The 23024-nt window shown below is 51.3% G+C and overlaps 9 protein-coding genes across 9 annotated transcripts; 3 read left to right on the top strand and 6 right to left on the bottom strand.

Moving 5' to 3' along the window:
- Nucleotides 1-166: 166 nt before the first annotated feature.
- BJY04DRAFT_228020 (DNA topoisomerase 3) lies at nt 167-2736 on the bottom strand (the record flags this gene model as incomplete). Its single annotated transcript, XM_073718749.1, has 7 exons — nt 167-1319; nt 1376-1512; nt 1567-1889; nt 1945-2114; nt 2167-2345; nt 2397-2597; nt 2647-2736. The coding sequence occupies 7 exons, from the start codon at nt 2734-2736 to the stop codon at nt 530-532; spliced, it is 1890 nt and encodes a 629-aa protein (XP_073570943.1). The 3' UTR covers nt 167-529.
- A 420-nt stretch (nt 2737-3156) lies between these two features.
- On the top strand, nt 3157-4301 carry BJY04DRAFT_218644 (DUF1295 domain protein; the record flags this gene model as incomplete). The annotated part of the gene is made up of 2 exons (XM_073716363.1): nt 3157-3537; nt 3588-4301. 2 exons carry the CDS (start codon nt 3157-3159, stop codon nt 4299-4301), a joined length of 1095 nt encoding a protein of 364 aa, XP_073570942.1.
- A 295-nt stretch (nt 4302-4596) lies between these two features.
- Nucleotides 4597-8073, bottom strand: BJY04DRAFT_65186 (ATP-dependent metallopeptidase FtsH/Yme1/Tma family protein). The gene is made up of 2 exons (XM_073720811.1): nt 5877-8073; nt 4597-5824 (listed from the first exon to the last, which is right to left on the bottom strand). Exons 1-2 carry the CDS (start codon nt 7771-7773, stop codon nt 5037-5039), a joined length of 2685 nt encoding a protein of 894 aa, XP_073570941.1. The 5' UTR covers nt 7774-8073; the 3' UTR covers nt 4597-5036.
- A 167-nt stretch (nt 8074-8240) lies between these two features.
- Nucleotides 8241-10140, bottom strand: BJY04DRAFT_207766 (siderophore iron transporter mirB; the record flags this gene model as incomplete). Its single annotated transcript, XM_073713899.1, has 4 exons — nt 8241-9172; nt 9233-9575; nt 9624-9894; nt 9962-10140. The coding sequence occupies 4 exons, from the start codon at nt 10138-10140 to the stop codon at nt 8241-8243; spliced, it is 1725 nt and encodes a 574-aa protein (XP_073570940.1).
- Nucleotides 10141-11343: 1203 nt separating this feature from the next.
- On the bottom strand, nt 11344-15079 carry atrR (transcription factor atrR). Its single transcript, XM_073720816.1, has 7 exons — nt 15041-15079; nt 14448-14876; nt 14259-14386; nt 13815-14188; nt 13273-13769; nt 13046-13221; nt 11344-12999 (listed from the first exon to the last, which is right to left on the bottom strand). Exons 2-7 carry the CDS (start codon nt 14643-14645, stop codon nt 11715-11717), a joined length of 2658 nt encoding a protein of 885 aa, XP_073570939.1. The 5' UTR covers nt 14646-14876; nt 15041-15079; the 3' UTR covers nt 11344-11714.
- A 721-nt stretch (nt 15080-15800) lies between these two features.
- Nucleotides 15801-16774, bottom strand: pam18 (putative mitochondrial DnaJ chaperone (Tim14)). Its single transcript, XM_073720812.1, has 4 exons — nt 16479-16774; nt 16351-16424; nt 16246-16299; nt 15801-16191 (listed from the first exon to the last, which is right to left on the bottom strand). The coding sequence occupies exons 1-4, from the start codon at nt 16527-16529 to the stop codon at nt 16053-16055; spliced, it is 318 nt and encodes a 105-aa protein (XP_073570938.1). The 5' UTR covers nt 16530-16774; the 3' UTR covers nt 15801-16052.
- On the top strand, nt 16579-17615 carry BJY04DRAFT_189965 (ribosomal eL24 family protein). The gene is made up of 2 exons (XM_073711453.1): nt 16579-16794; nt 16877-17615. The coding sequence occupies exons 1-2, from the start codon at nt 16790-16792 to the stop codon at nt 17442-17444; spliced, it is 573 nt and encodes a 190-aa protein (XP_073570937.1). The 5' UTR covers nt 16579-16789; the 3' UTR covers nt 17445-17615.
- On the top strand, nt 17596-19544 carry BJY04DRAFT_189962 (phosducin family protein). Its single transcript, XM_073711452.1, has 4 exons — nt 17596-18364; nt 18432-18614; nt 18706-19064; nt 19128-19544. Exons 1-4 carry the CDS (start codon nt 18327-18329, stop codon nt 19280-19282), a joined length of 735 nt encoding a protein of 244 aa, XP_073570936.1. The 5' UTR covers nt 17596-18326; the 3' UTR covers nt 19283-19544.
- Nucleotides 19545-19855: 311 nt separating this feature from the next.
- rsmA (putative bZIP transcription factor (Fcr3)) lies at nt 19856-21505 on the bottom strand. The gene is made up of 3 exons (XM_073720813.1): nt 21099-21505; nt 20724-20998; nt 19856-20618 (listed from the first exon to the last, which is right to left on the bottom strand). The coding sequence occupies exons 1-3, from the start codon at nt 21267-21269 to the stop codon at nt 20075-20077; spliced, it is 990 nt and encodes a 329-aa protein (XP_073570935.1). The 5' UTR covers nt 21270-21505; the 3' UTR covers nt 19856-20074.
- Nucleotides 21506-23024: the final 1519 nt, after the last annotated feature.

Here is a 23024-nt window from a genome sequence, read left to right as displayed (position 1 = left end):
CCGAGCCACCTGCGACTCGACCAGCGCAGCGACAACCGACAGGACGACAACCCCGAAATGATCGGACGCCTCCCGTTGTCCCGCCGTCTTCTCCGGTGACTATATTTGCTCAGGTTGCCCCGCCCAACGCCCGACCTCTGGAATATGCTCAGCCCAGTGCATTAAGTCAGAGGATATTTTCGCGTCGTTTGGGTTTCCTCGAGAGGCTTCACAGGGAACTTAGATCCGCTTTCTTGGATGATTGGGATTACAATGAATCAATGCGCGCGTCGCGCACTGATCATCGCTATTGAAGACAAACCCTGATGTCATAGCCCTTGTCTCTAGGGGTACAGACCTTTTTCGTGGATATATCCTTGTTTCGATTGACTTTGCTCTGTTGATTCGGTTCAGGCTTTGATGATTGTTGTTGGTCATGATTATTGTTCAGCATGTTGTTGTAATCCACAAATAAAAGGATTTTGTCATTTTTGGATCATATCCTGTTATCGTAGAGAACGGTGGCTGGCGGAGAGAGGGGCTTAGAGTATCACACATTCTGCTCCTCGACAATGTACTTTCGGAAAGCAGCCTTGAGCATATTCATCCGTCGTTGAGTGTGAATGAATATCTCTCGATACATATCCAAGTTCTGTTCCACAAACTGTCCACGCAGCATGCTGCCATTGCAAATGTTCCGCATCTCCACTTCCAGTTGCTTTCGGAGAAAGGGCTTGCTCAAGGACGGGCTATCCGGAACACTGGCAAAAATGTCCTCGTAGCCTAGGATCAATGCAATTCCCAAACGAGTGGGAATCAGAACCTTAGTTGCGTTTCGACCACCCCCTCGCGCATGTACACCAATGTAGCTTCGTTCTTTGATCCTTTTGATATGTTCCGCCATTGTAGCGTCGGTTCCAATTCCGTTAGCGTCCATGAGTCCGATCAGTTCGGGTTCCGTTAGGTAGTTTGGAGGAGTTGTCTTTCCGTCAAACATATTGGCTTCTGTGGGTTCGAAGACTTCGCTCACTCGGTAGTTGGGTAGTTGCTGGGTACTTTCCCACTTGTCGTAGACATAGACGTCAAGGTAATTTCTCTCTAAAACAATCAAACCCCTGGCGTGGAACATTTCCTCGCCATACAGAATTTCAACATCGGTTGCTTGACCTTTGGCGTCTTCTGAGCAGCAAGCGAGGAAGCGCCGGGTAACGAACTCGTATACTTTCCGCTCATCATCTTGCAACGCGGTGGGAGAGACCCAGCAGACGGGATGAATAGGTGGATGGGCTTGATCATTGTGTCGACCTGCACGCGGAGTTCTGAAGTTACCATTGAGGAGACTAACCATACATTATTATTAGTGGCTGGTGCATCTGATGGATAGATGATATCTTACCCTTGAGCGTACTGTCCCCAATTCTGGTCCGGCAGCTGTTTCTCGACGAGCTTCTTCAAGTCTATACCCTTATCAAACTGATCGGTTTCCGTCCGGGGGTAGCTTATGAAGCCCTTTGTGTAGAGAGTTTCTGCAACCTGAAGTTATAAGCAGGACAATTCAGTGGAAACGCATGGTGTGGCTGAGCTTACTTTCATGATATTCGTACTGTCCATATGCAGAAACCTTGTTCCCATCATTTGCAGATCAACGGTAGTCAACGGTAGAGGCCTCCATTTGCTGGTCGGCTTCTGGTTCACATTGGTAACTTTGGCCGTCTTGGCCGTCAAACACCGCTCGAGCATCATCGTCACTGCGGCTCTGTCGAAGAGGTGGACTCTGCTCCAGAGGAAGTTTACCTTGATGTCGTCTCGCTTATGAATAACCTTGATTCCCCAGAAGCTTTCTGGCTTGAATCTTTTTACTCGTAGATATCGATCAACCACGAATCCTAACGTAGGAAATTGACAGGATCCTAGAAGAGGGACATGTTAGCGGTAGAAGGGCGCTACTGACTGTAAATAACGCACCGTAACTCAGGACATTCTTTGCTAAGCTCGCATGCATATTTTGAAGCTGGAGGGTGAGCAGACGAGTAAAAGCGGCCCCGATACGAAGATCAAGTTCGATTCTCGCTGCCACGGCATTGGCTTGACGCTCATCGAGTTCAATCAGCTCCCTTGCAGCGTTGATGATATGGCTATGAAAGTTAGCAACTAGCACAGGGGTGCAACAAAGTATACGAGACATACGCTCTCTCGGTGTTGCTGAATTTCGCTCGTTTAACGATGATCCGTCGATTTCCTTGCTTCGCCTGATCACGCACCTCGGTGCCGATATGCTCTCCCTCTCGATCACAATCAGTCCATATGATGAGGAATTTGTGATATTCAGCTTGCGTCATGATGTTTTGTGCAATCGGTTTTTTGTCCTCGGCTGCAGTCAGCACTCGACGTATCGGTCATAACTTGACCCAACATACATCATCCACAGTTATCGAGACAGGAGCTTCAAATAGGGCGGCCGGTGGGCAAGACATCCAAGTCGCGTACTGGGGAGGGAATTCCAAGTTGGTCAAATGTCCAAGGACACTGGTCATTGTGACGGAGCAGTTCCCCAATGGACCACCGAAATTGAAGTCAAACAAATAGTTCTTGACATAACGATGTCCAGTGATGTCGTGCTACTCTGGTGAGCCCAGCGTCCTGTAAACCCGTCTCGCGTTTACTTACGGTTGTAAATCGGCCTCCAGACAGGTGCTGGGCGACAGCTTTGGCAATTGCGGGCTTTTCTGCCACACAGAGGACTTTTGTAGGCGCCATTTCACCCCATGGTCCTGATCGGTATAGATGCGTACGGAGTACGGAGTATTGCCTTAATTGAATCCCATCTCTCAAAAGTCGAAACGCGAAAATGATGCGAAGTCACGGGACTGCTTCTGCCTGAAGGCCGCATGGCGGGGGGAGAGTCCACTCAGCACTGTGCACTTGCAGACTTGCAGTGTGCCCAGGTCCACTATAGGCGCAGGTCTACCAGCCAATAAACTAAAGTCTGAGTGAAGAGCTATACTTCCTAATATGGCTTAGCGTACTCCAAGCTCTAGCCATAACTTCTGTTTATTTGCGTTGTGCTCTCTTGTGCTTCCTTACACTTACCATCTACTGTCCCAGACATTCTTCTCTTCTCTCATGTGGGATTATTTTACTCGCAGTCAAGTGTCTCTAGCTGCTCCCTCTGTCACTATGGCTACTACGCCCCTCCCTCTTCCTGAGATTAAGTCTCTTGCAGACCTTGTCTCCTTTAACCATGCTGTACGACCCTTTTTGTCGCAAGTTGCTGCGCTTCCTGAACAGCTGCATCTTGCTGTTGTCGCAAAAGATGTAAATGCGCTTAAAGGCATCTACCTCTCAACCAACCCTCTTGCGACTGCAACTGCCTTTACACTCGCTATCTCTATTCTTTTCATCATCTTTTCCGAAATCAACCGCAACTACTCGCAGGTCGATCGCTTTTGGTCGATCTTGCCCTCGGTGTTTAATGTCCATTTCGCTGTTTGGGCGCGTCTGTCAGACCTGCCCACTCAGACCCTGGACAGTGTTGCTCTCATTTCTGTTCTCTGGAGTGTATGCTTTCCCCTGTTCCGCAACCTTGCCCATAATGCTAACAAATCTAGGTTCGATTGACTTACAATTACTGGCGCAAAGGTGGTTATAGCATCGGCTCCGAAGACTATCGCTGGGCCCTCGTTCGATCCCAGGTCAACAACCGCTTCGTCTTCTTCCTCTTCAACATCACCTTCATCAGCGTTATTCAGCCCATCCTGCTCCTCCTGATCACCGCGCCCACCTATAACTTCCTCCTCCTCTCGCGCCTTCCTGGCGGCGAAGCCTTCGAGCTCGCCGACCTTGTCTTCTCCCGCGCTATCTACGTCTTCCTCTTCCTCGAAACCATCGCCGACCAGCAGCAATGGAACTTCCAGAATGCCAAGAAGGAATACAACAGCACCGCCCGCATCCCCGGCAAGCTGAAGGAACAGTACAGCCCCGAGGATCTTGAGCGTGGCTTCGTCGTTAGCGGCCTGTGGTCTCTCTCCCGCCACCCCAACTTCGCTTCCGAACAGGCCATCTGGCTCACTCTGTACCTCTGGAACTGCTACCGCACCGAACACTTCCTCCAGTGGACTGGTCTCGGCGTTTTTGGCCTCCTTCTCATCTTCCATGGAAGCACCCGCCTCACCGAATCCATCAGCGCCGGCAAATACCCCGAGTACCAAGAATACCAAGCCCGTGTTGGTCGCTTCATCCCTCGCTTCTCCGTCGCACCTCGCTACAAGGGTACCAAGAACAAGAAGAAGAAGGCTGTCCAAGCTGAGGTCAAAGAGGAGTGAACGCGAGATGAGATGTGGTTCTGTTTTCTTTGCGTTACCAGGCTGGAACTGCGGATTTACCATTTTTAATTGGACATGGGTCTTATATTCTTCCTCTATCATGTTCGTTATTCGTTCCTGGGTGTCTTTTGTCTTTTGTTTCGTCCTTCGGGTAGGAGTGGAGTGGATACCAATCTGGGTTTGTTTATGTTTGTTCAATTTACTGCTAAGCTATCTACTGGAGGATTTCGTGATCATCTAAGTCTCTACTCTTGTTCTTGAGATACGGCCTGTGAATACCATATGTGGAAAATACAATAATCTACTTCAACCACTTCCATTTACGTAGCGTAGCAATCGTACTAATCTAACAAAGAAATTGACCGTATAAGCTACCTACTATACACTGATACATTACACCCGACGCTTGAGGCAAAAATGCAAAGACGAGGTAACGAATGGATATGGGATGCGGTGCAGGTACAGAATATTGTTTGCACAATACCGGTGTCAGCACCGCGAGACGAGAGAGGTAGGTATGTAGGAAGAGAGAGAGAGGGAGAGAGAATTCATGACATGAGGGGAGAAGATAAGGAAAAGAGTCAAAGAAGAAAAAAAGGGAATAAATACAAGGTCCAAGAAAGGTACTTATATGATAGGATGAGGTAGATGCAAAATGGAGAAGCTCAAATCATAGCAGACACAGACATTTCACTTATTGGTAGTTAGTTAGATATCTCTTTTTCATGGCTGGCTCTATGAGGATGAGGGGGGCAGCGGTGATTCGTCTTTTCCTTCAGCTTGATTTTCCATTGTGGGTTCCGGGGGAGCGATGGTCTGTCCGTGTTTGCCGTCGAAGTACTTCGCGAACTCCCCTGAGTCGGGCCACTCGCGGGGGCCCAGGAGGCGGACCATATCGTCGCGGCTGAGGACTTCCTTGGAGAGGAGCTCCTCGGCGACGAGCTCGACCTCCTTCTTCTTTTGGGTGAGGAGCGTGCGACACTTTTGGTAGGCTTCGTCAACAATGCGGCGGACTTCGATGTCTATGTCCTTGGCGGTTTCCTCGGAGAAGGGGCGGTGGAGTTGCTGGTTGGGATCCTCCTCGTAGTAGATGTAGCGCAGCTTAGGGGACATTCCCCACTTTGTGACCATAGCCGTGGCCAAGCGAGTGACCTTGTTGAAGTCGTCGCTGGCTCCACTGGTGACGGTTTCGAAGTTGAGCTCTTCGCTGACACGGCCTCCAAGGGTCATGGCCATACGGTCCATGAGTTGGTTCATGTTCATCAGGTAGGTGTCACCGTTGGCGGGGAGGTACTGAGCATAACCAAGCGCCCCTTGTCCACGGGGGATGATAGAAACCTTCAGCAGGGGGTCAGCCCAGCGGAAGTACCAACCGCAGACAGCGTGGCCGGCCTCATGGTAAGCAACAGTACGCTTTTCCTCAGGTGACAAGACAACCGACTTCTTCTCCAGACCGCCGACGACACGTTCAATAGCCTGTTCAAAATGCTTGATTGTCACACGATCCGCATTTGCACGAGCAGCTAGATGTATGTTAGTTTCCTGTTTTAGTGAATCAAAGTCAAGGGTACGTACCAACTAGAGCAGCCTCGTTAACACAGTTGGCAATATCGGCACCAGCGAAACCGGGGGTCAAAGCAGAAAGTCTGCCAGTGAGGTAATCCATATTCTCGTCTGTGACAATCTTCTTCAGGTGAACGCGGAAAATTTGCTTGCGGCCATCCATCGTAGGACGGTCAATACCGATGTGTCGATCGAAACGTCCAGGACGCATAAGAGCCTTGTCAAGAACATCGGGCCTATTGGTACCAGCCAAAACAACCACCTGGTCGGAAGTGTTAAAACCATCCATTTCTGTCAGAATCTGATTCAGCGTGCTCTCCCGCTCATCATTACCACCACCAAAGCTCTTCTGAGCTCGGGATTTACCGATGGCATCGATTTCGTCAATGAAGATAATGCAGGGGGTGTTCTTGCGGGCGTTGGCGAAAAGATCACGGACACGCGAGGGACCAACACCGACGAACATCTCCACGAACTCAGAACCGCTAACACTGAAGAAAGGGACACCGGACTCGCCAGCAGTGGCCTTGGCAAGCAATGTCTTACCAGTACCGGGAGGTCCTGAGAGAATTGCACCGCGAGGAATCTTAGCACCAAGCTTCTTGAACCTCTCGGGACTTTTAAGGAAGCTGACGAATTCCATGATTTCGACCTTGGCTTCATCCATTCCAGCGACGTCTGAGAACTTGACCTTAACATCTGATTCGTGGTTGAAGCGCTTGGCTCTGCTCTTGCCGATTCCGAAAATACCGCTGTTACCGCCGGCGCCGCGTCCAGCACGCCTTGAGAGCCACACAAAAGTACCGACCATAAGGAGAGTAGGACCAAAAGACAAGATTGTTGCGCCCCAAGGCACTTCATCAACGTAGGAAACAGGAATGCGCTCGGAACTAGGGATGCCGAGCTCATCCTGCGCGTTCTCGAGTTTGCGCTCGAAACTGTCGACAGATCCGATGCTGAAGTAATAGTTGAAGTTCTGGCTTGTAGCGGGCGAGTCGGGATAAGTTCGGGCCACGGCTTCGCGATTAAGCTCGACACGAACTCGGTTGTTGTTGAGAACCGTGAGCCTCTCTACAAGGCCCTTATCGAAGAAGTTGTTCCTGAAATCTTGCCATGTAATCTCCTTGCTGCTCTCGCCGGGGAAGATACTGCGATACATGTAGTAGGAGATGATCGAGCTAATCAAGAAGCTTGCGGGGTCAATCTTGAACTCTTTCACGTTGAAGTTTGCTGACGATCCCCAACCTTCATCCTTGCTCTTATTCTCACCACTCTTCTGCTCGTCTTGCTTTTGCTCCTTGTCCTCTGCCCGCTTTTTGAGTCTCTCCCAGACGGTTCCTTCCAGCTTTTCAATCATGTGCTGATGGATGTTCATATAGTCCATCATCGTCGGTTCCGTCTTTTCGATAATGTGCCTTTGGATGAAATCCCGCACCTCCGGAGTTAAACCTTCTTGCCGCAACCTGGCCCTCAGCTCCTGGAGCTTTTCTTGCCGTGACTCTGGAACCCATGTCTTCATCTTCTCAATAAACAAGTCAAGGTTCTTCTGCTCCTCCGGGCTAAGCTTGACCTCGGTCTCCTCGTTCGGCTCCCCAGGCGTCTTAGGGGTTTCGCTCTGCCCCTCGGGCGTCTTGGCAGGCTCATTTTGAGCCTCGGGTGTGTTGGAAGATTCTTTTTGCTCGGAAGCAGGCTTGGGACTGCTATTTTGCGCGGCTAATGATCGTCGGGTGCTCGGGGCCTTCGGGGGCGTTTTCCGCGTAGCATATCCCCTTATACTTTGTGCTGCAAGGACAGACGGTAATCTTGACTTGGGTATATGCGCATGTAGCGGTCCGGCGCGGAAGATGCGATCTGCGGCTCTCCTCGAGTAATTAGCAAGATTGCCTGGCCGTCGGAGTAAGCTGGCCATGGTCGAGGACGGTGAGCCCAGAGGCTAAGGGTGGAGGAAGGATGGAGCGGAAATGGGGGTTGTAGGTTTAATGATGAGGAGCGCAAGCCATAGAAGCCCTTGCGAGGCAGGTTGGAAGAGGCAATGAGTCAATGGGATGAGGGTTGGGGGAGTTGGCGGGAGCTGGTGGCTGCTGGTGTCGTCCGCCTTTGCGAGGTTCGTCTCGGCCCTGGTTTTTTCGCCGTTCCGACCTTGGCTGACTCAGCCAGAATCCCAAGGAAGGCAATCGTTACAAGGTTCGTCATCGCATCCACTACAGCAGCTCAAGCTGATTCTTAGGTTTCTTGCAACGATCGATGATTATATTATACAATGCTTGAGGGAAGCTATAGATTCACTCTCGTTATGAATGACAACAGCCATGACGAATTATTCCACACAACATACTCCTATAACTGTGATAACACACATGATTTCGCTCTTTCACTCTAGAACAGCACCTTCGCAACATCCTCATTGCCCTTGATCTTGATGTTTCTCATCATCAAAACCCAGCCGATGGAGAGACCCATCAGTGCCGTACCGGCAATCATCATATACCTTTGAGAGTCGGCGTACGCATTCTGAATCGCAGTACGGGTCGCCGAACCAACAGGATAACTGAGCTGCACATCCAGTGATTCATAGATATCTGACCAGGAGTCACGGGTCTCGGCTGGGAGATATTCCCTCAGCTTCTGCGGGAGTGTGTTTGTCCAGATAGCTCCAGAAACACTGCTTCCTACAGCACCGCCGATATTGCCGAAACAGCTCAGTAAGGCCAGCATGGCAGCGTATTCCTCGTGGCTAGAGGCAGCCAGTACCGCAACTTGTTCGATCAGGATCAGGGTGCCACCACCGACAGCCAGGAAAATCTGGCACATGCACATGTAGCCGACACTGTGGCCCGGCGTGCGGAAATAGATCATCAAACCGCTGGCTAGAAGGTAGAGCGGCACGGCCCACATCAGAATCCATTTGAAGCGGCCAGTCACACGGATGAGGAAACCGCAGCCAATCAGCCAAATAGGATCCAGCAAGTCGAAGATGGCGCTGATGTATCCTGCCTGGGTCAAGCTGGTGTTGTAGACAACCTGGAGGAAGGAGGTAAAATAACTGGCCCAGCAGTAGTACGAGACCTGGTAGGTGATGTCCAGCAGACAAGCGCCAATGACAGTGCGGTCAACAAGCAAATGATAAGGTATAAACGGCTTGGGAGCGCCCCATCTCTCGTAGGCAATGAAACCAACGAGCACTACGAAGCCAACAACCATCATTGCAATAATTTTGGCGGATTTCCACTCGCCCTCGGTGTTTCCGGCAATGTTGAACGAAGTGAGGAAGAGAATCAAGCCTCCGACCATCAGGAAGATGCCAATAACTGCAGAAAGACACTGTCAGTGGATGGTACCGGACTGAGCTGGGGAAACTGTCAACATACCATCAAACTCGATGACATAGAACCAGACGCTTTGCCACCAAGTGCGAGTGCTTCGGGGCTTGTACTGAAGTCGACCTTCCTTGTCTGCCTTGCGCTTGGCCATTTCCCAGGTTATAATCAAAGGCGCTGCCACGATCGGAAGAATGATGCAGATGGTTCCATACGCCCAGCGCCAGTTCGATTCATGAAATCGGTTCGACAGAGGCGCGCCTGCATAAGCAGTGATGATATAGGGCGAGGAGGTGAATGCATAGGCGATACCTCGGTTTCTCAGGGAAGAGGTATCAGAGGTCAAAACGTCGACGCAGAAGATGACACCTGTGAAGCCGACTGTATAGAAGGCCTGAAACAATCAGTACCTATTTGCCCGAGCTGATTCTGCAAAACTAACCTGGGCGGCACAGTATGTTGCAATGTTATTGCAAGCAGCCATCATAATCAAGCCCATGATCGCGATCAGCACCATGATACAGATACCCAGTGTACGGTCCCATAAGTTCAGAACCTTTGCAATGGGCATCAAGCATGCAGCACCCATCACACTAGTAACGACACTGATCACCGTGAGCAACGAGTGAGCCGAAAATTCACTCGTGATATACGCGCCCAAGTTGGCCGTAAGGCTGTTTTGCAAGCCATTGACAAAGTACAAGAACCACATGCTGAGGCCATGTTCGTTAGCCATTAATCCTCTCAGAGCGTTTCCATGATACCAGATGGTCTACTCACCAAGCATAAGTGATGATCAGCGACTTCTTAGACCACGAGGCAGTCACAGCCTCAGCAACGCGAACACCATCCTGCTGGTCCTGATTCTGGTTATCCTCCACCGACAACTGACTCTCCGGCTGGCCCTCATGGGCCGGAATAGCCTCAGCAGTAGGAATCTTAGTCGGTTCCGCAGCCATTGTCGCAAGAGAAGTTCAATGCCGATCAAAGAACTAAGCTTTGCGGCTGGCCTTGGGAGCTTTATATATCAGGAAAAGCCTGCATTTCGGCTGTTTTCCCCCCTAAGAGAAAGCTTCGAGGGTGGGACTCGCTAGAGCAGTGGTGGAGTGGTGGACACTGGTGTCAGGAATCCAGCCTGTAGAATGCCAGATCAGATAAGATCTTATCTCATGTCAAGCTTTCCGCCAAGTTTCCGTCCTCTCGTTTTTCTGTGCGTTATTTGTTGCAGCTGCAGCTCACACCTCTCTCGAGTTACTCTAAATCAATAAAGAATAGACCAGGTTATCTCTATCTCAACCAATATCTCATCAAACTCTTCAAATTGACTCCCCTCTTAGCCCCCAAGGGGCTCAACCACCATCTCATAGCCTAGTCTACCCAACTCTCTCAGCTCCAAACCTTGACCCGGAGTCCTTACCCCATCAGTCCTCGGACGCCCCCCCACAGCCCACAACACACAGGCAACGCCGTTCGCTAGCAGAACAGGACTTACGTACATCGTGAGCAAAATATACGACTCGGACGCGGGTGTTCTCGGATCCGCAACTGGCCACTTAATCTCATCCTCGACTCGCGGTTCTCTATGCCACTTGCGACGTGACCTCATGGTGTGGACTTGGTCAATCTGAATCCACTGAGCTGTCCGCGGGATCCGGTCTTGGTGCGTTGTAGCCGAGTCAGTGAGTGAGAACTGAGTAGAATACTATTTTACCATTATTTGTACTAGTCGTAGTATAGACGGGCTGGGTGGCTGCTGACCGGGTTTTGGTCGATTCAATAGGGAATGGAGCCCGAGATGGCTGATGGCCGATATCGCGGCTGCGAGGGAGGGGTTGCTGTTCTAACTTATACGTACTACAGCTTCTAGCTTAATTGGAGGAGGCGAACGTGGGCCTGGCAGCTGGGTGGTTATCTGATGGAAAATTTCTAGGGGCGAGGCCGTGCCACCGTGGACATGACATGCCACATGGTCATGCATTGCTTTGAAAAGTCGAACTGTTCTCCACCTGGGCTAGTAGTACCAGATGTCCGGCTTGATGAGCCGAGTGAATATCACCTGTACCGTTTGGTATCATGCAACTACGTCGGCGTGCTGTTTTAATCTGCATTAGCGACCCGAAGATATATATTGCATCAAAAAGCCGTTGCGGACTTGAAGTATGTACCAAATATCTAGCCTGCTTCTATTATACCGCGATCTAATACATGGTAGAGGAGAATTATATTCATGTACATCTAACCCATACCCCTATCCTAGCCCATTACCATAACTACAGAGTGTAGAGTGTCAACTAAAGCAGCATACTTTATACACGTAAGATGCGACACCACAGATGCACCTAACCCAGAATATAAAAACACGCCATCCTGGACTCCGCGCCGAATAATAAACGACTAAAGTATATCAATAAATGCCTTGTTCAACCGACCGCCTATTCCCCGTGTATCCGCGAACCAGCAAGTAAGATAAGACATCAAGCGACAATTCTTTTGAGGGTATTGATTAACCGAGAGGTTTCGTTACGTCATAACGCTAATGGTTAGGTGCTGAGTCGAACACGGGGAAGTTGGTCGACATGTCGGCCCAGTCCCATTCGATCGTCATTGGCATCTGCCATAGATCTTGTGGGACAAAGGGTTGTTGGAAAGAGGGGGTTATTGGGATGTCGCCGGCGGAGGTTAAAGGTGGCTGGCCGCCGAAGTTCAGTCCGTCCAGAGTGCCCGGGCTGAGCATTTCAGAGAAATCTTGACCGACCCTAGGCATGGTAGGCATATTCCCGGGAATGTCACTGGAGATGCCTGACATAGCCTGGTTTGAGGTGAAAGGATTTGCCCCGCTCATCAGGCCAGAGCCACCCTGGGTGTTGATGTTATACTGCGGTTGTTGTGGCGGAGGCGAGAAAGGCATGGTAGTGGCCGGTGCATTGGCCGCAGACGCCTGTGAAGTGGGAGGGGCAGGTGCTTCTCTGACGTGGTTTTGTCTAGGCTCATCGGGCCCGGCCTTCCGCTTCTTCTTCGATTGAGAGTCCTTTTCGGCTTTGTCAAGCACCACCTGTGCGATTCGCTCAAACTCGCCGCAGACGCCGAGCATGCGCTTGATGCTGCCGTTCGACTCGTCTGACACCAACGTGGAGAGGAAGTTGACCACCACGTTCATCAGTTTGACATCCGAGCGAGCGCGTGCGTCATTCGGATTCTGAAGGATATTTGCAAATAGCGTGACCAATGCTGAGACAGGGTAGTACAGTATCAACCAGACACAAGCGAAATCGCCCTGTGGAATGTACTTGATTAGATTGATAGAAGCTCTGGCAGCAGTCACACACAGAACTGCCGACAAAAAGACTCTCGGATTCAGCGGTCGGGCATTCAGACCTTGGATCGCATAGTTGGACAGGCGACTGGTCCAATACCCGTGGTGAACAGACATCCGGTGAATTGTTGTCAGACAATTGTAGTAAGCGAAGTGTAGAACGACAACATGAAGAATAAGAGGTGTATGTGCTGTTTTTATTTCATGTTCCGGCCTGAAGTCGATGGGAATGCTATCTTTCCATTCCTCGAGCTCTTTGTCGAGATCGCCAATGGTGTTCAAAAGCTCGCCGTCGGACTGTCTGGAAGCCCGTGCGGAGTAGAGACGCTTGTATACCTTGCTTTCGATAATGGAGAACTGGCACATCGTGCGGAACAGGTTGAACCTGCCTTTCCCGTCAAACAAGGGGACATTGCCGATATTGTCCGGAGGGTCTTCGCTGGGTAGTTCGACGTTCATGTCATCGTCATCTTGGACAGGAGGGCGACCGGAGCGAAGACAAATGCTAATAAGGTTAAGTAACGAACATCACTGGGTGTAAGGAATCATACTCTTTATCCAACATATAAGCAATCCAAAACACCCTCTTCCGTTGCTCTGCTTCCACAGGATTTAATCCGAAACCAGAACCACGTTTGTGGAGTCCGATACTGTGAGACAAGCGGATAGCTGCAGCGACAAGGAAGAACGACGGCTGCGGATTAGGTGTTCCTTGGAGGAAAAGCGACTACACAATGTTAGACATGCATTGCATGACATGAAGAATGTAAGACCCCACCATGCCTAACAGAGCTTGCACACTTAGCAAGTCAGTATTTCGCATCGTCAACTCCGTTAACACGCCCATGGCATTTTTCAAATACAGCCACGCTTTCTTGTCTTCTTCATGAGGGACAAGGTTGCTCATGACACGCAGTCGATGTGAGATAGCAAGGACCACATTAATGCTTGCCCACCAGCCGGAGCCTTCGTACGGGTCTCGAGAATACTGTTTCTCGACCAAGTGCATGAAAGTCGGTTCGTGAAAGAGGGGAAACATGCAGTTGAAGTTATCGAAGAAGTCTCGGAAAAGTGAGAGTGCCTCCTCTTTCGGGGGTAATGGTTTGAAGACGCGGCGGGCGAAAATGTCGCTGAAGATTTCGGGTTTCCAATACATCCACTTGTTGTCGTCGATATACGCTGACGAGATCATGTCTTGGAAAGAGGTGTCGCCTGTCTTTTCGTTGACCCATTGAATACCCTTTGGCGAAAAGATCGAGAACCCTGATGATGACCCTGAAGCCAATCAGCTATACTCACTCTTGAGACCATAGCACTTACCGATATATCGAGTCTCGCCGCAGTTGTTCGTCACCAAAGAGCACATCATATCCGACAATCCCTCTACCTCATTCTCTGATTCCTTCTGTGAGTCCGGGGAGGTAGCGGTAGTGCGAGGACTAGAGTGCGAGTCCATTCTAGGCGTCGAATGCCGTGATGTGCTAGCCTGCTGTGACTGATTGTTCGACGGCACATTGAACCTCGTGGGGCTGTTGGTGCTATTGAAGCCGCCCGTCGAGAGTGACCGATCGGCCAACCGTTTCTCCAGAGTCCCAAGGTCTGTCTTCCCATCATCTTCAGAAAGCAATCCAGAAAGTCGAAGCAACGATTCCATCCGCCCTAAGCGATTCTCCAAGCCTTCGATATATTTGGCGCTAAAGAAGCATGTAGTCAGCGCTTGGGCGCTTCAAGACAAGGGAGGTAGTAGGGCAGGTGTAAACGCACCCTTTCGGTGGATTGCGCTTCTTCTCGACCTGAGTGAAAACGCAGTCTGTTTTGTAGTTGATACAGTGCGAGCATTTGGGCATCTTGCCATCGCATTTGATCTTTTTCTTCCGGCACATATCACAGGCCTAACGGAGTACAGTCAGAGGTGAGCACGGATGCAGCATATCCGAAACCCGGGAGACTCACTCTCGCAATCCGCCGCCGTTTAGCATCATTGGAATCATCGCCCAAGCCCATCGAGTCATCGTGAAAAGTCGGATTCGGGAGCGAAGCAGTCACCGGAGAGCCGTCGGGAGGGTATGCGCCGAAGAGGGGAGTCTGCTGGTTCATGAGCATGGGCATATCGTAGCCCATGCCGCTGGAGCCATCCCCCATGCCGTCCATTGTAATCAGAAAACAAGATGCTGGGACCGCTTAGAAGGGTTCGCCGGCTCAAGGCACCGCCCGATGCGTGAAGGTGTGGAGTTTTCGTAATGTCAGCGGGTACGTCTGGAGCAAAGTCAGATATCGAATGCGGGGTGCTTCCATCCAAGGCGGCGGAGGGCTCGGAATTGCTGGATGTTCGTCTGATTGGAAGGAATCAGAGGCGGGAATTGTGATTTTGCCTCGATCTCACTGTGAGAATCGTCAGAAGGAGCGACTGGGGTGAGTGGGCGATGTATGTCAGCACTTAGAGGCAAAAAGTGAATGATGACATGGGGGGACAGAATTCAACGCGCGGCGGGCTTACCCAATCTGCTGCACGTGGCAACCACACTGCAGCAACGAACAACACCAACCTTGAGGGTGAAGTAGGAGAAGAAACTATCTATGGCTTGGGGACAAGAATCAAGATAAAACAACAAATTGTCATGACAGCCCTAACGTGAAGTGACGATTTCCCAGGAACGAATGACGGTGAAGAGAAAGTAGTAGCCCAAGGTAGCCAACTAACGGTGCTGCCTCTGCCGGAGGTTGCATGCACCAGCAGACCTTAACCCCGGTCTAGCCAAGCTCCCTAGGGCCTCTCGGGGTTAACCTGAATCTAGGAATACGCGGATACGGGGAACGACGTGCGAGCTGGCCAACGGCAGCGGAGAAGGGGGAGTTTCAGCCTTCCAGTGGCAGTGGCTCTCGGAGCAAAACTAGCAGAGAGTCCAGGCATCCAAAGTCGTCCGGCCTCCGCAAGTCCCGACTCCCCGGCGCGAACGAGTTGGTGACCTCTTCGGGTGCAGATGTCTCCGTAACTCTCCGCGCTGCTCCAAAGTGGCTTGCGCGGACCCTGGCAAGAAACGACTGTTCCGCCATTGTTAGTTGAGCTTGACGACCTTTGACTTTCAACCGTGGGGTGCCACGCTGGGAGTCATAGACCCCGTGATCATCAACGCGCTGCCGTTGACTTCATTCAGCTCAATCAAGCATGGATTATGGCTGATCTGGCCTTCCACGAAGATAACGTCAGCCATCTTCTGCAACGAGTCCGTGACCTGTCACCCAACCACTGATATACCGAGGCAAGTCATCGTTGTTGCTACCTAGGAACTCATTGTTGGGTGAAACATGTGAACAATATCAATTCAGGAGCGGCGATTCACCATTATATACAGTACAAATCTCTGAGAATGAGTAGTAGATGTGGCACTATATATGCACCCATCCTCGAATCCAGCCAACGCCACGCTATGCACCCAGAAACATCATTTATACACGGGACCTGACTAGCTCGTATCAGATCCCCATCGGATTCCTTTTCCGGTCGCTCTAATTAAACTGCATCCCATAGATTCCAGCAGGATCTATTGTAGACCAGTATTATGAGTGCTTATCCAGGAACTCCTTCGCTTCGTTGATCTTCGTGGCGAGGTAGGGGCTGCCTCCGCGATCGGGGTGGTTGAGCAACATGAGCTGGCGGTGCTTCTTGCGAACCTTTTCCTTGTTCAAAGTACGCTCCCTATCAAATATCAGCAGTGTCCAAACAGAATTCTCCTCTGGAGTGTAGACATACGGCAGCTCGAGAATCAGAGAGGCTTCGCGACGGTTCATCCGGGGTTCAAATCCACTGAGCACGTTAGCAGCCGTACGCAACCATATTAGGATCCCAGCAACAAACCCCTTGTAGTAAGCCTTTCCCAGAGCATTAACACCACCCTTTGAGCGGCGATATGCGACCAAACCAGCACGGCCCTGAAGCAAGCTGTCAGCAGGACAAGCGGAGATGCGCGCCATCAGAAATCATACCAAAAAGGCCGCGGTAGCGATACCAAAGCCAACAGCCAGAGTCGAAGCCATCTCGAACAGTTAGAATATGTAAACGAAGGAACTCGATGAAGAGCGCAGGGCAATTAGCGTGACGTTGGAAGAAGAAGCGGCCTGGAGATAAAAACTCGGAACGCCGCCGCGAGTCCCAAAGGGGCTTAGCGCCGGCAGAATTTCAAAACTTCTGCTTGTCGATACTGAATTTCTCCCCGACTTTCTGGTCCAGATAGCATCAACTATCTCACTTCATTTTCCATACCGGGCGCTGATCGTTCGATCAAAGGACCGTCAAGATGAGGTTTGTCTTCTTCTGCCCCAGCACACTCAACAGTCACATCCACAAATTTATTCAGTGACGCTAACCATAATTTCTTTTGCAGGGTCGAAACATGCCACTTTTGCTCACGTCCCGTGTACCCCTCCAAGGGCATTCAAATGGTCCGCCTTGACGGCAAAGCCTTCCGCTTCTGTCGCTCAAAGTGCCACGCCAACTTCAAGCTCAAGCGTCAACCCCGCAAGCTAAAATGGACCAAGGCCGGCCGCGCCGCCAGTGGCAAGGAGATGATCGTCGACTCTTCGCTGGTCCTCTCCCAGTTCGCCAAGAAGCGCAACGTTCCCGTCAAGTACGACCGCAATCTCGTCGCCGCGACCGTCAAGGCCATGGAGCGTGTGGAGGAGATCAGATCGCGCCGGGAGCGGGCGTTCACGAAGAAGAGGCTCGCGGGCAAGTTGGCGAGGGAGAGGAAGCGCGAGGCGGATCGCAAGGTTGTTGCGGAGGGAGAGCATCTTATCCGAAAGGAACTCAGGGAGAGAGAGGAGGGCAGGCCGGTTGTGTTGGAGGGGACGAAGGTTGCGAACAGGGTTCACGGCGAGGAGAAGTTGCGACAGAAGAAGAGGACCAGAATCCTTGTGGATGGGACTACGCAAGACGAGATGGATGTGGATTGAATTTGAGATTCATGGCATTTTCTTTGTTGGGTTCTTTGCTCTTACGATGGAGTTCGGTTTGTTTTGTGCCTGGATCTTTGGTAAAAAGCTGATTCATGATGCATGCGGATATCACTTTTCTATAGTCGTTGAAGACATAATACATGAGACTTCATCTCTGAACAGTTCACACGGATTTTTCCAGGCTTAAAGTGTAGAGATTTCAAGAGCTAACAACAGAACAGGACCACCTCCACAATGTCTATCCAAACACTTACCAACTGCAATGGTTATAAGCATAGTATAACTAGCTATGGGGTTCTAGGAGAAAACTACTGGCCTTCTGAGGAGCTATCACAGCTAAGCTCAGCGTAAATAATGTCCAGGCAGCTCAAGATCAAACTTAATAGCCACCAAGATATCGTGCCCAACCCGGCGTTCGCAAATAATAATGGATCCTCCTTATTGACCGAGTTCAGTCTCTCCTATTTCCTGAAAATATAATCTCATCCTCCTCCCAAAGCCTCAAGATTCCTCTCTGACCCTATAACCTGCTCGCCCTGGTCTCCGCGACCTCGAAGACCTCCAAGACCTCAGTAGCAGTCCTCTCCAAGGCTAACGCCGCTCTAAGTTTTTCTCCAGAAACATATTCAAACAAAGTCTTGCGGGCGGTAGATACCTGATAGCATCGATCATAGAAGCCTAAACCAACCGCCAAGAAATCCCCGGACTTAATAACGTCCCCGAATCTACCCCTCTACCTTTCTACACATCTGCGTGGGACTTCATACCACATTTCTCCCACCACCTCTCTCCAGTCGCACTTCCAAAGCTACAAGAGCGCAGTCTACACTGTACAATATCCGTCCATACCGCCTCTCTCACTCCCACAAACCGCCCACAATGCAAGTCGAAGTGAACCCCAACGAAGACACAGAATGGTTCGTCCATCGCCCGCAAAAACACCCCTTGAGCCATTAAGATCTAATCAATCCTAATAATCTAAAGGAATGACATTCTCCGCAAACACGGCATCATCCCCGAAAAGCCCCAAGACCCAGAACCCCTCATCCAAGAAGCCCTCATCGAAGCCGAGCGGAAAGCATACGCAAACCGCCTCGAGGACAAAGATCTCGACGAGCTCGACGCGCTCGAGGATGAAGAGGAGGAGGCATTTCTGAACCAATACCGGTGCGCATCCCGCCCAGATTTCCACTACTGGATGCCCCCAATAGATCACGCCAGGGAATCTAACTGCCGTTTCGTTTCTAACCTGGAACAGGCAGAAACGCCTCGCCGAGCTATCCACGATCACCCAAGCCTCCGTGCACAACCAGGTCTACCCGCTCCAAAAGCCTGACTACGCGCGCGAAGTCACCGAGTCTTCAAAGTCGTGCTTTGTCTGCGTGAACCTCACATCGTCGTCGAGCAATAACGTCGAGTCGCGGCTCCTGTCGGAGATCTGGCGCCGCCTTGCGGCCAAGTTTGGGGATATCAAGTTCTGCGAGATCCGTGGGAATATGTGTATCGAGGGCTATCCGGATCGCAATACGCCCACGATCCTGGTGTATAAGGATGGGGAGATTGTGAGGCAGGTTGTGACGTTGATGACGCTGCGGGGGACGGGGACGAGGGTTGAGGGTTTGTTGCTCTTTCTGCTATGCTTATTTGAGTGGGCGATTCATTGCTAACTATTGGCAATAGATCTTGAGAATCTGCTTGTGGAGATCGGGGCGCTCAAGGAGAGTGATGTGCGATTGAAGAAGCAGGGTGATGACGATGAGGATGAGCGGCCGGTGAAGTCTAGTATCCGGAAGAAGACTGCGACGGTGGAGGATGATGATGACGACTGGGATTAGAGGAGACATTATCAGGAAGATAACCAGGGTCTACGGTAACCACGGCATGTCCGCGAGCTATGCGCCGTCAAAACTGGCTCGCAAAGCCGGAAAGGGGAAGCGAAAAAAAGCCAGAGCCTTGAGACGCAGGCCTAGGTCACGGCCGCTGAACTAGCTTGTGAGCCCAGCCGGACGTCAAATGACGGCTCTCTGCGAACTGACGTCAATGATATCGGCTTCCTCAACACACAGCCATGTACAAACATATAGAACATATTCGAATATCAATGGAATATTGGCAAGGAACGCTTCAACGTATGCTAGCGTCAAGCCCAACTGAAATGATTCAAGACCCTGACCCAGTGGTATATACATAGAAGCATCATGAAATGACAACAAGAGAGCAAACGACGCATATAGAAATCAACATAGAGCCCAGCCCATCACGCCAGCGCAAAACAAACAACAGTTCCAGAGAGGAGTATCCGATCCCAATCCCAGTTGCAAAGCCATCAGACCCATACATAATAACCCGGAATCCAGGTGGTAAAGACCGCAGAAGAGCACAACAGTCAAGAAACGAACGAGACCAAGCACAGAAAGAAGCGAACGCAACGAACACAAGTCATACATCATACATCCATACAACAATCTGGAGTCCAACAGGTACAGGCAATCTGAAAATCCAAACACTAGCTTTTCCAGTCGAATCGACTCGTCAACACCGTGGCCATTCTCCCTCTGTCCCTCCTCTATACCAGCTCCTCGGACCCAACCACCCTCACCCTCACCCTCACCCTGCTCTATCCCAATCTATAGCAACCCATCACCCCCCTCCCCCTCCTTCAACCCCTCCAAAATCGCCCTCTCCACATCCCTAACCCGAAACGCCGGCCCCGTCCCATCACACTGCGCACCCCCCTTAAGCCTCCTCGTCACAGCCGCAACATCCAAAAGCCCCCTCTTGAACGCCTCCGTCGCCTGAATCATCTCCCACGCCGCAACCGTATCCAGCAACCGCTCCCCAGTCTCCTTACAATAAGTCACGCGATGTAACCTCGCCTGCTGGCCCTCCGGAACCAGATCCGTGTAGAAGTCCTTGGGCGTGTATGTTTGCGGGCCGGTCGTCGTCGGCGTCGGCGGGTTCGAGCGACGATTGGGGCTGGAGGGATTCCCGGAGGAGGAATTGGTGGAGCCCGTGGCGCGCAGGATCTCGTTCTCCGTGGAGTACCGGGCGAGTTCGCGCTTGAGGCGCTCGTTGTCGGCGAGCAGGGTGCTGGATTCTTGCTGCAGGTGGCTGACTTTTTCTTCCAGGTCGCGGACTTTTTGTTCTTTGCGCTCGCGGAAGGCGCGTTGGCTGTTCGTTACCGAGCAGTCTGTTAGTATGCACTTCCAAATTTTGCTCTCAGAGTCCGCGATTCGAATTGCTGCCTGGTAATTAGGGAAATGGTGATGAACTCACGCCGCTCGGTTCTGCTCCTTCCTCTTCATCATCGCTGGGGTGATCACCCCACCCTCTCCCTTATCCTCGCTATCGCTGCGGATCAGGCCCGGGTCGGCGAAGAACTCATCGCGACTCTCGATTGAACCGGGGTAGTGGCTCGCGGTGAAAGGATCGGCGCCGGCGCTCGAAACGGAATGTTTCGTGTAGCTATCTGGCGGGGATTGCGGGGCGCCGAACGGGCGCGGTGGGTTGGGGGTAGCGTTTACATTGAAGGATGGCTCGAAGGGTTGGTACTGGCGTATGGTGGTTAGTTGGTTGTTCATGTGATACGGTGAGAGGAGGCATGGATGTGGAATTGAATATGGATATGCTTGAAGGGGAGGGGGTGCTAACGAGAGGGTCGTAGGCGGATTGGAGGTCGTCGCCTTGACTGGCAGTGGTTTGGTTGGGAGTGGGCAGGCCGTAGAGCGGGGGGTATTGCTGTGGCTGCTGTTGCTGCTGCGGCTGCTGCTGTTGTTGCTGCTGGTGCGAGGGGTGGCCAGGGTAAAATGGGTACTGATTCATGTCGGTCGGCGACTCTGGTTTCTGACTGTTGTTGGTGTAATTGCTGATTGAGATTTGGATGGAGGTGAGTGCACTGACAGCGTGCGCAGTTGGGAGTATTATATAGTAAGTAGATTGCAGCTCCAGTCTAGAACAGACCAGCGATCGCTGGGCCCGAGTAAGTTAAGACAAGACAAGACAAGACAGAGAGAGAACACGATGGGCCGCAAGAGTGGTTCGCCGCCATTGATTGCCATTGCTCCAGCTCTTGCGGCCGCTTTCCAGTCTAGGCTGGACTGTGAAGGGATTGTCGTGAAGGGACGATGATGACGATCATGGTGGTTACAGAAGTTTAGTCAGTGATTATTTCCCCCCCCCTGATACTCCGGAGCAAAGCCGTCCTCTGCCTTCTGGTGGCTTCGTTGCTGGCGGGAACCGGCGAGGCTGGTGCGCATTTGTAGTGATTACTCAGGACTGACTGACTGCCCGCCTGACTAATTCCCCACGGATTCTTTCGCCGACAGGGCTGAGGGCCTGGGGCACATCATGCACATGTCTTCAAACAAGACAAACAGAACTCTAGGGTCTTGGGTACTATACAAGACAATGCTCATTGGGCTGATGGAGTTGGATTGTATGCTACTCGGAGTAGGGCGCACCAGCTGAAAGATCGGGCAACGGCTGCTCATGCAGGCGCCACGATCTCCTGCATCGGTTGTCGCCCCGTATGGATATGCACAACAAAAGGAGTGTGACAGCTTGACTGGATGCGCAGAGAAAAACACTAACAAAAACATAGATTGACGTAATACCACCCCGGAAGCGACCCTAGCCATATTCCTTCGCCATCCTCCATACGCAAAGACGTGTTCCCATGGACATCGCCTCCTGCTCCATTTGCCGCCGACACACGTCGAAGCAACAGGTCAGAAAGACAATAATCCGTGGGCATCCATGCTACCCAGTCCCGATCCTCTCCACCGGTCGCTCCCCTCATCCGTCCCCTCATACGTCAATAAATCACGACGACAATCTGAAATCGAAAACGTGCTGATGTGCAGAAAACACGGAGTAGGGCATTTAAACAGTCATAATATGCAGAAACAGGGGAATGGGCAGAGTGGTCGTGAACGTTCAGGAGCAGGCAATGCTGGCTAACTCCAGACTCTCAAAGAACGTGTTCGACAGTTGCATCTCGTTCAGTCCAGCCACACCAGCTGCCGCAGCCAAATCGAATGATAATCCGAAAAACTGACGACGGGTGACTTGAGACATAATTATAGCCACAGGTAAAAGCGTTCCATAGTCGATATCGCGGCCTTCAACATAACTCATGATTCAATTGGTATGAAAAGTCGTCGTCGCACGTAACTGACGCGGTTCCGAGAATGTTGAAAGGTCCGAACTTCACAGTGTCGATAGTCGAGCGAATGATGGGTTTAAAAACGCGGTCGGATCGCAGCGGGTAGGTACCGGCAAACGATCGAGAAAACGGGGTAAATGGCTAACAGAGAGTGCAATGGGGAAAGAATAATGAAAACAGGAGCGAAGACCCAAGGCGTAAAAGGTTCCGAGCGGGATGCTGCACCGTGCAAGAAGAGGCAACTAGAACGACGATAATCCCGGGCTCCTTGGGGCTGGCACCATGTTGACAGACACAAAGCCAGGCTGAGAATAATAACAGCAAGGACTTGTTAAGCTCCACCATCATGCTGCACAGACTATTTACCACTGAGGACCGAGCCCATCGTCCCGCTTCGGACGGCCAGCACCAGG

The sequence above is a fragment of the Aspergillus karnatakaensis genome, assembly GCF_047715665.1.
Source record: "Aspergillus karnatakaensis strain CBS 102800 unplaced genomic scaffold BJY04scaffold_26, whole genome shotgun sequence".
In the NCBI taxonomy this organism is placed as follows: Eukaryota; Fungi; Ascomycota; class Eurotiomycetes; order Eurotiales; family Aspergillaceae; genus Aspergillus; species Aspergillus karnatakaensis.
The sequence above is the reverse complement of the archived record's forward strand: the minus strand, read 5'-3'. Positions and strand labels throughout refer to the sequence as shown.

Bases quoted from the DNA above. Each gene is read 5' to 3' on its own strand.
- BJY04DRAFT_189962 (XM_073711452.1), top strand. From the start codon at position 18,327: ATGCAAGTCGAAGTGAACCCCAACGAAGACACAGAATG. The intron at 18,365-18,431 runs GTTCGTCCATCG...AATAATCTAAAG, and splicing joins CCCAACGAAGACACAGAATG to GAATGACATTCTCCGCAAAC. The intron at 19,065-19,127 runs GTTTGTTGCTCT...TATTGGCAATAG, and splicing joins GACGGGGACGAGGGTTGAGG to ATCTTGAGAATCTGCTTGTG.
- atrR (XM_073720816.1), bottom strand. From the start codon at position 14,645: ATGGACGGCATGGGGGATGGCTCCAGCGGCATGGGCTACGATATGCCC. The intron at 14,387-14,447 runs GTGAGTCTCCCG...GTACTCCGTTAG, and splicing joins AACGGCGGCGGATTGCGAGA to GCCTGTGATATGTGCCGGAA. The intron at 14,189-14,258 runs GTGCGTTTACAC...ATGCTTCTTTAG, and splicing joins AAGCGCAATCCACCGAAAGG to CGCCAAATATATCGAAGGCT.
- BJY04DRAFT_65186 (XM_073720811.1), bottom strand. From the start codon at position 7,773: ATGGCCAGCTTACTCCGACGGCCAGGCAATCTTGCTAATTACTCGAGG. The intron at 5,825-5,876 runs GTACGTACCCTT...ACATACATCTAG, and splicing joins TAACGAGGCTGCTCTAGTTG to CTGCTCGTGCAAATGCGGAT.
- rsmA (XM_073720813.1), bottom strand. From the start codon at position 21,269: ATGAATCAGTACCCATTTTACCCTGGCCACCCCTCGCACCAGCAGCAA. The intron at 20,999-21,098 runs GTTAGCACCCCC...ACCATACGCCAG, and splicing joins AATCCGCCTACGACCCTCTC to TACCAACCCTTCGAGCCATC. The intron at 20,619-20,723 runs GTGAGTTCATCA...GGTAACGAACAG, and splicing joins AAGGAGCAGAACCGAGCGGC to CCAACGCGCCTTCCGCGAGC.
- pam18 (XM_073720812.1), bottom strand. From the start codon at position 16,529: ATGGCTTCGACTCTGGCTGTTGGCTTTGGTATCGCTACCGCGGCCTTT. The intron at 16,300-16,350 runs GTTTGTTGCTGG...TAACGTGCTCAG, and splicing joins GGAAAGGCTTACTACAAGGG to TGGATTTGAACCCCGGATGA. The intron at 16,192-16,245 runs GTATGTCTACAC...GATATTTGATAG, and splicing joins TCTCTGATTCTCGAGCTGCC to GGAGCGTACTTTGAACAAGG.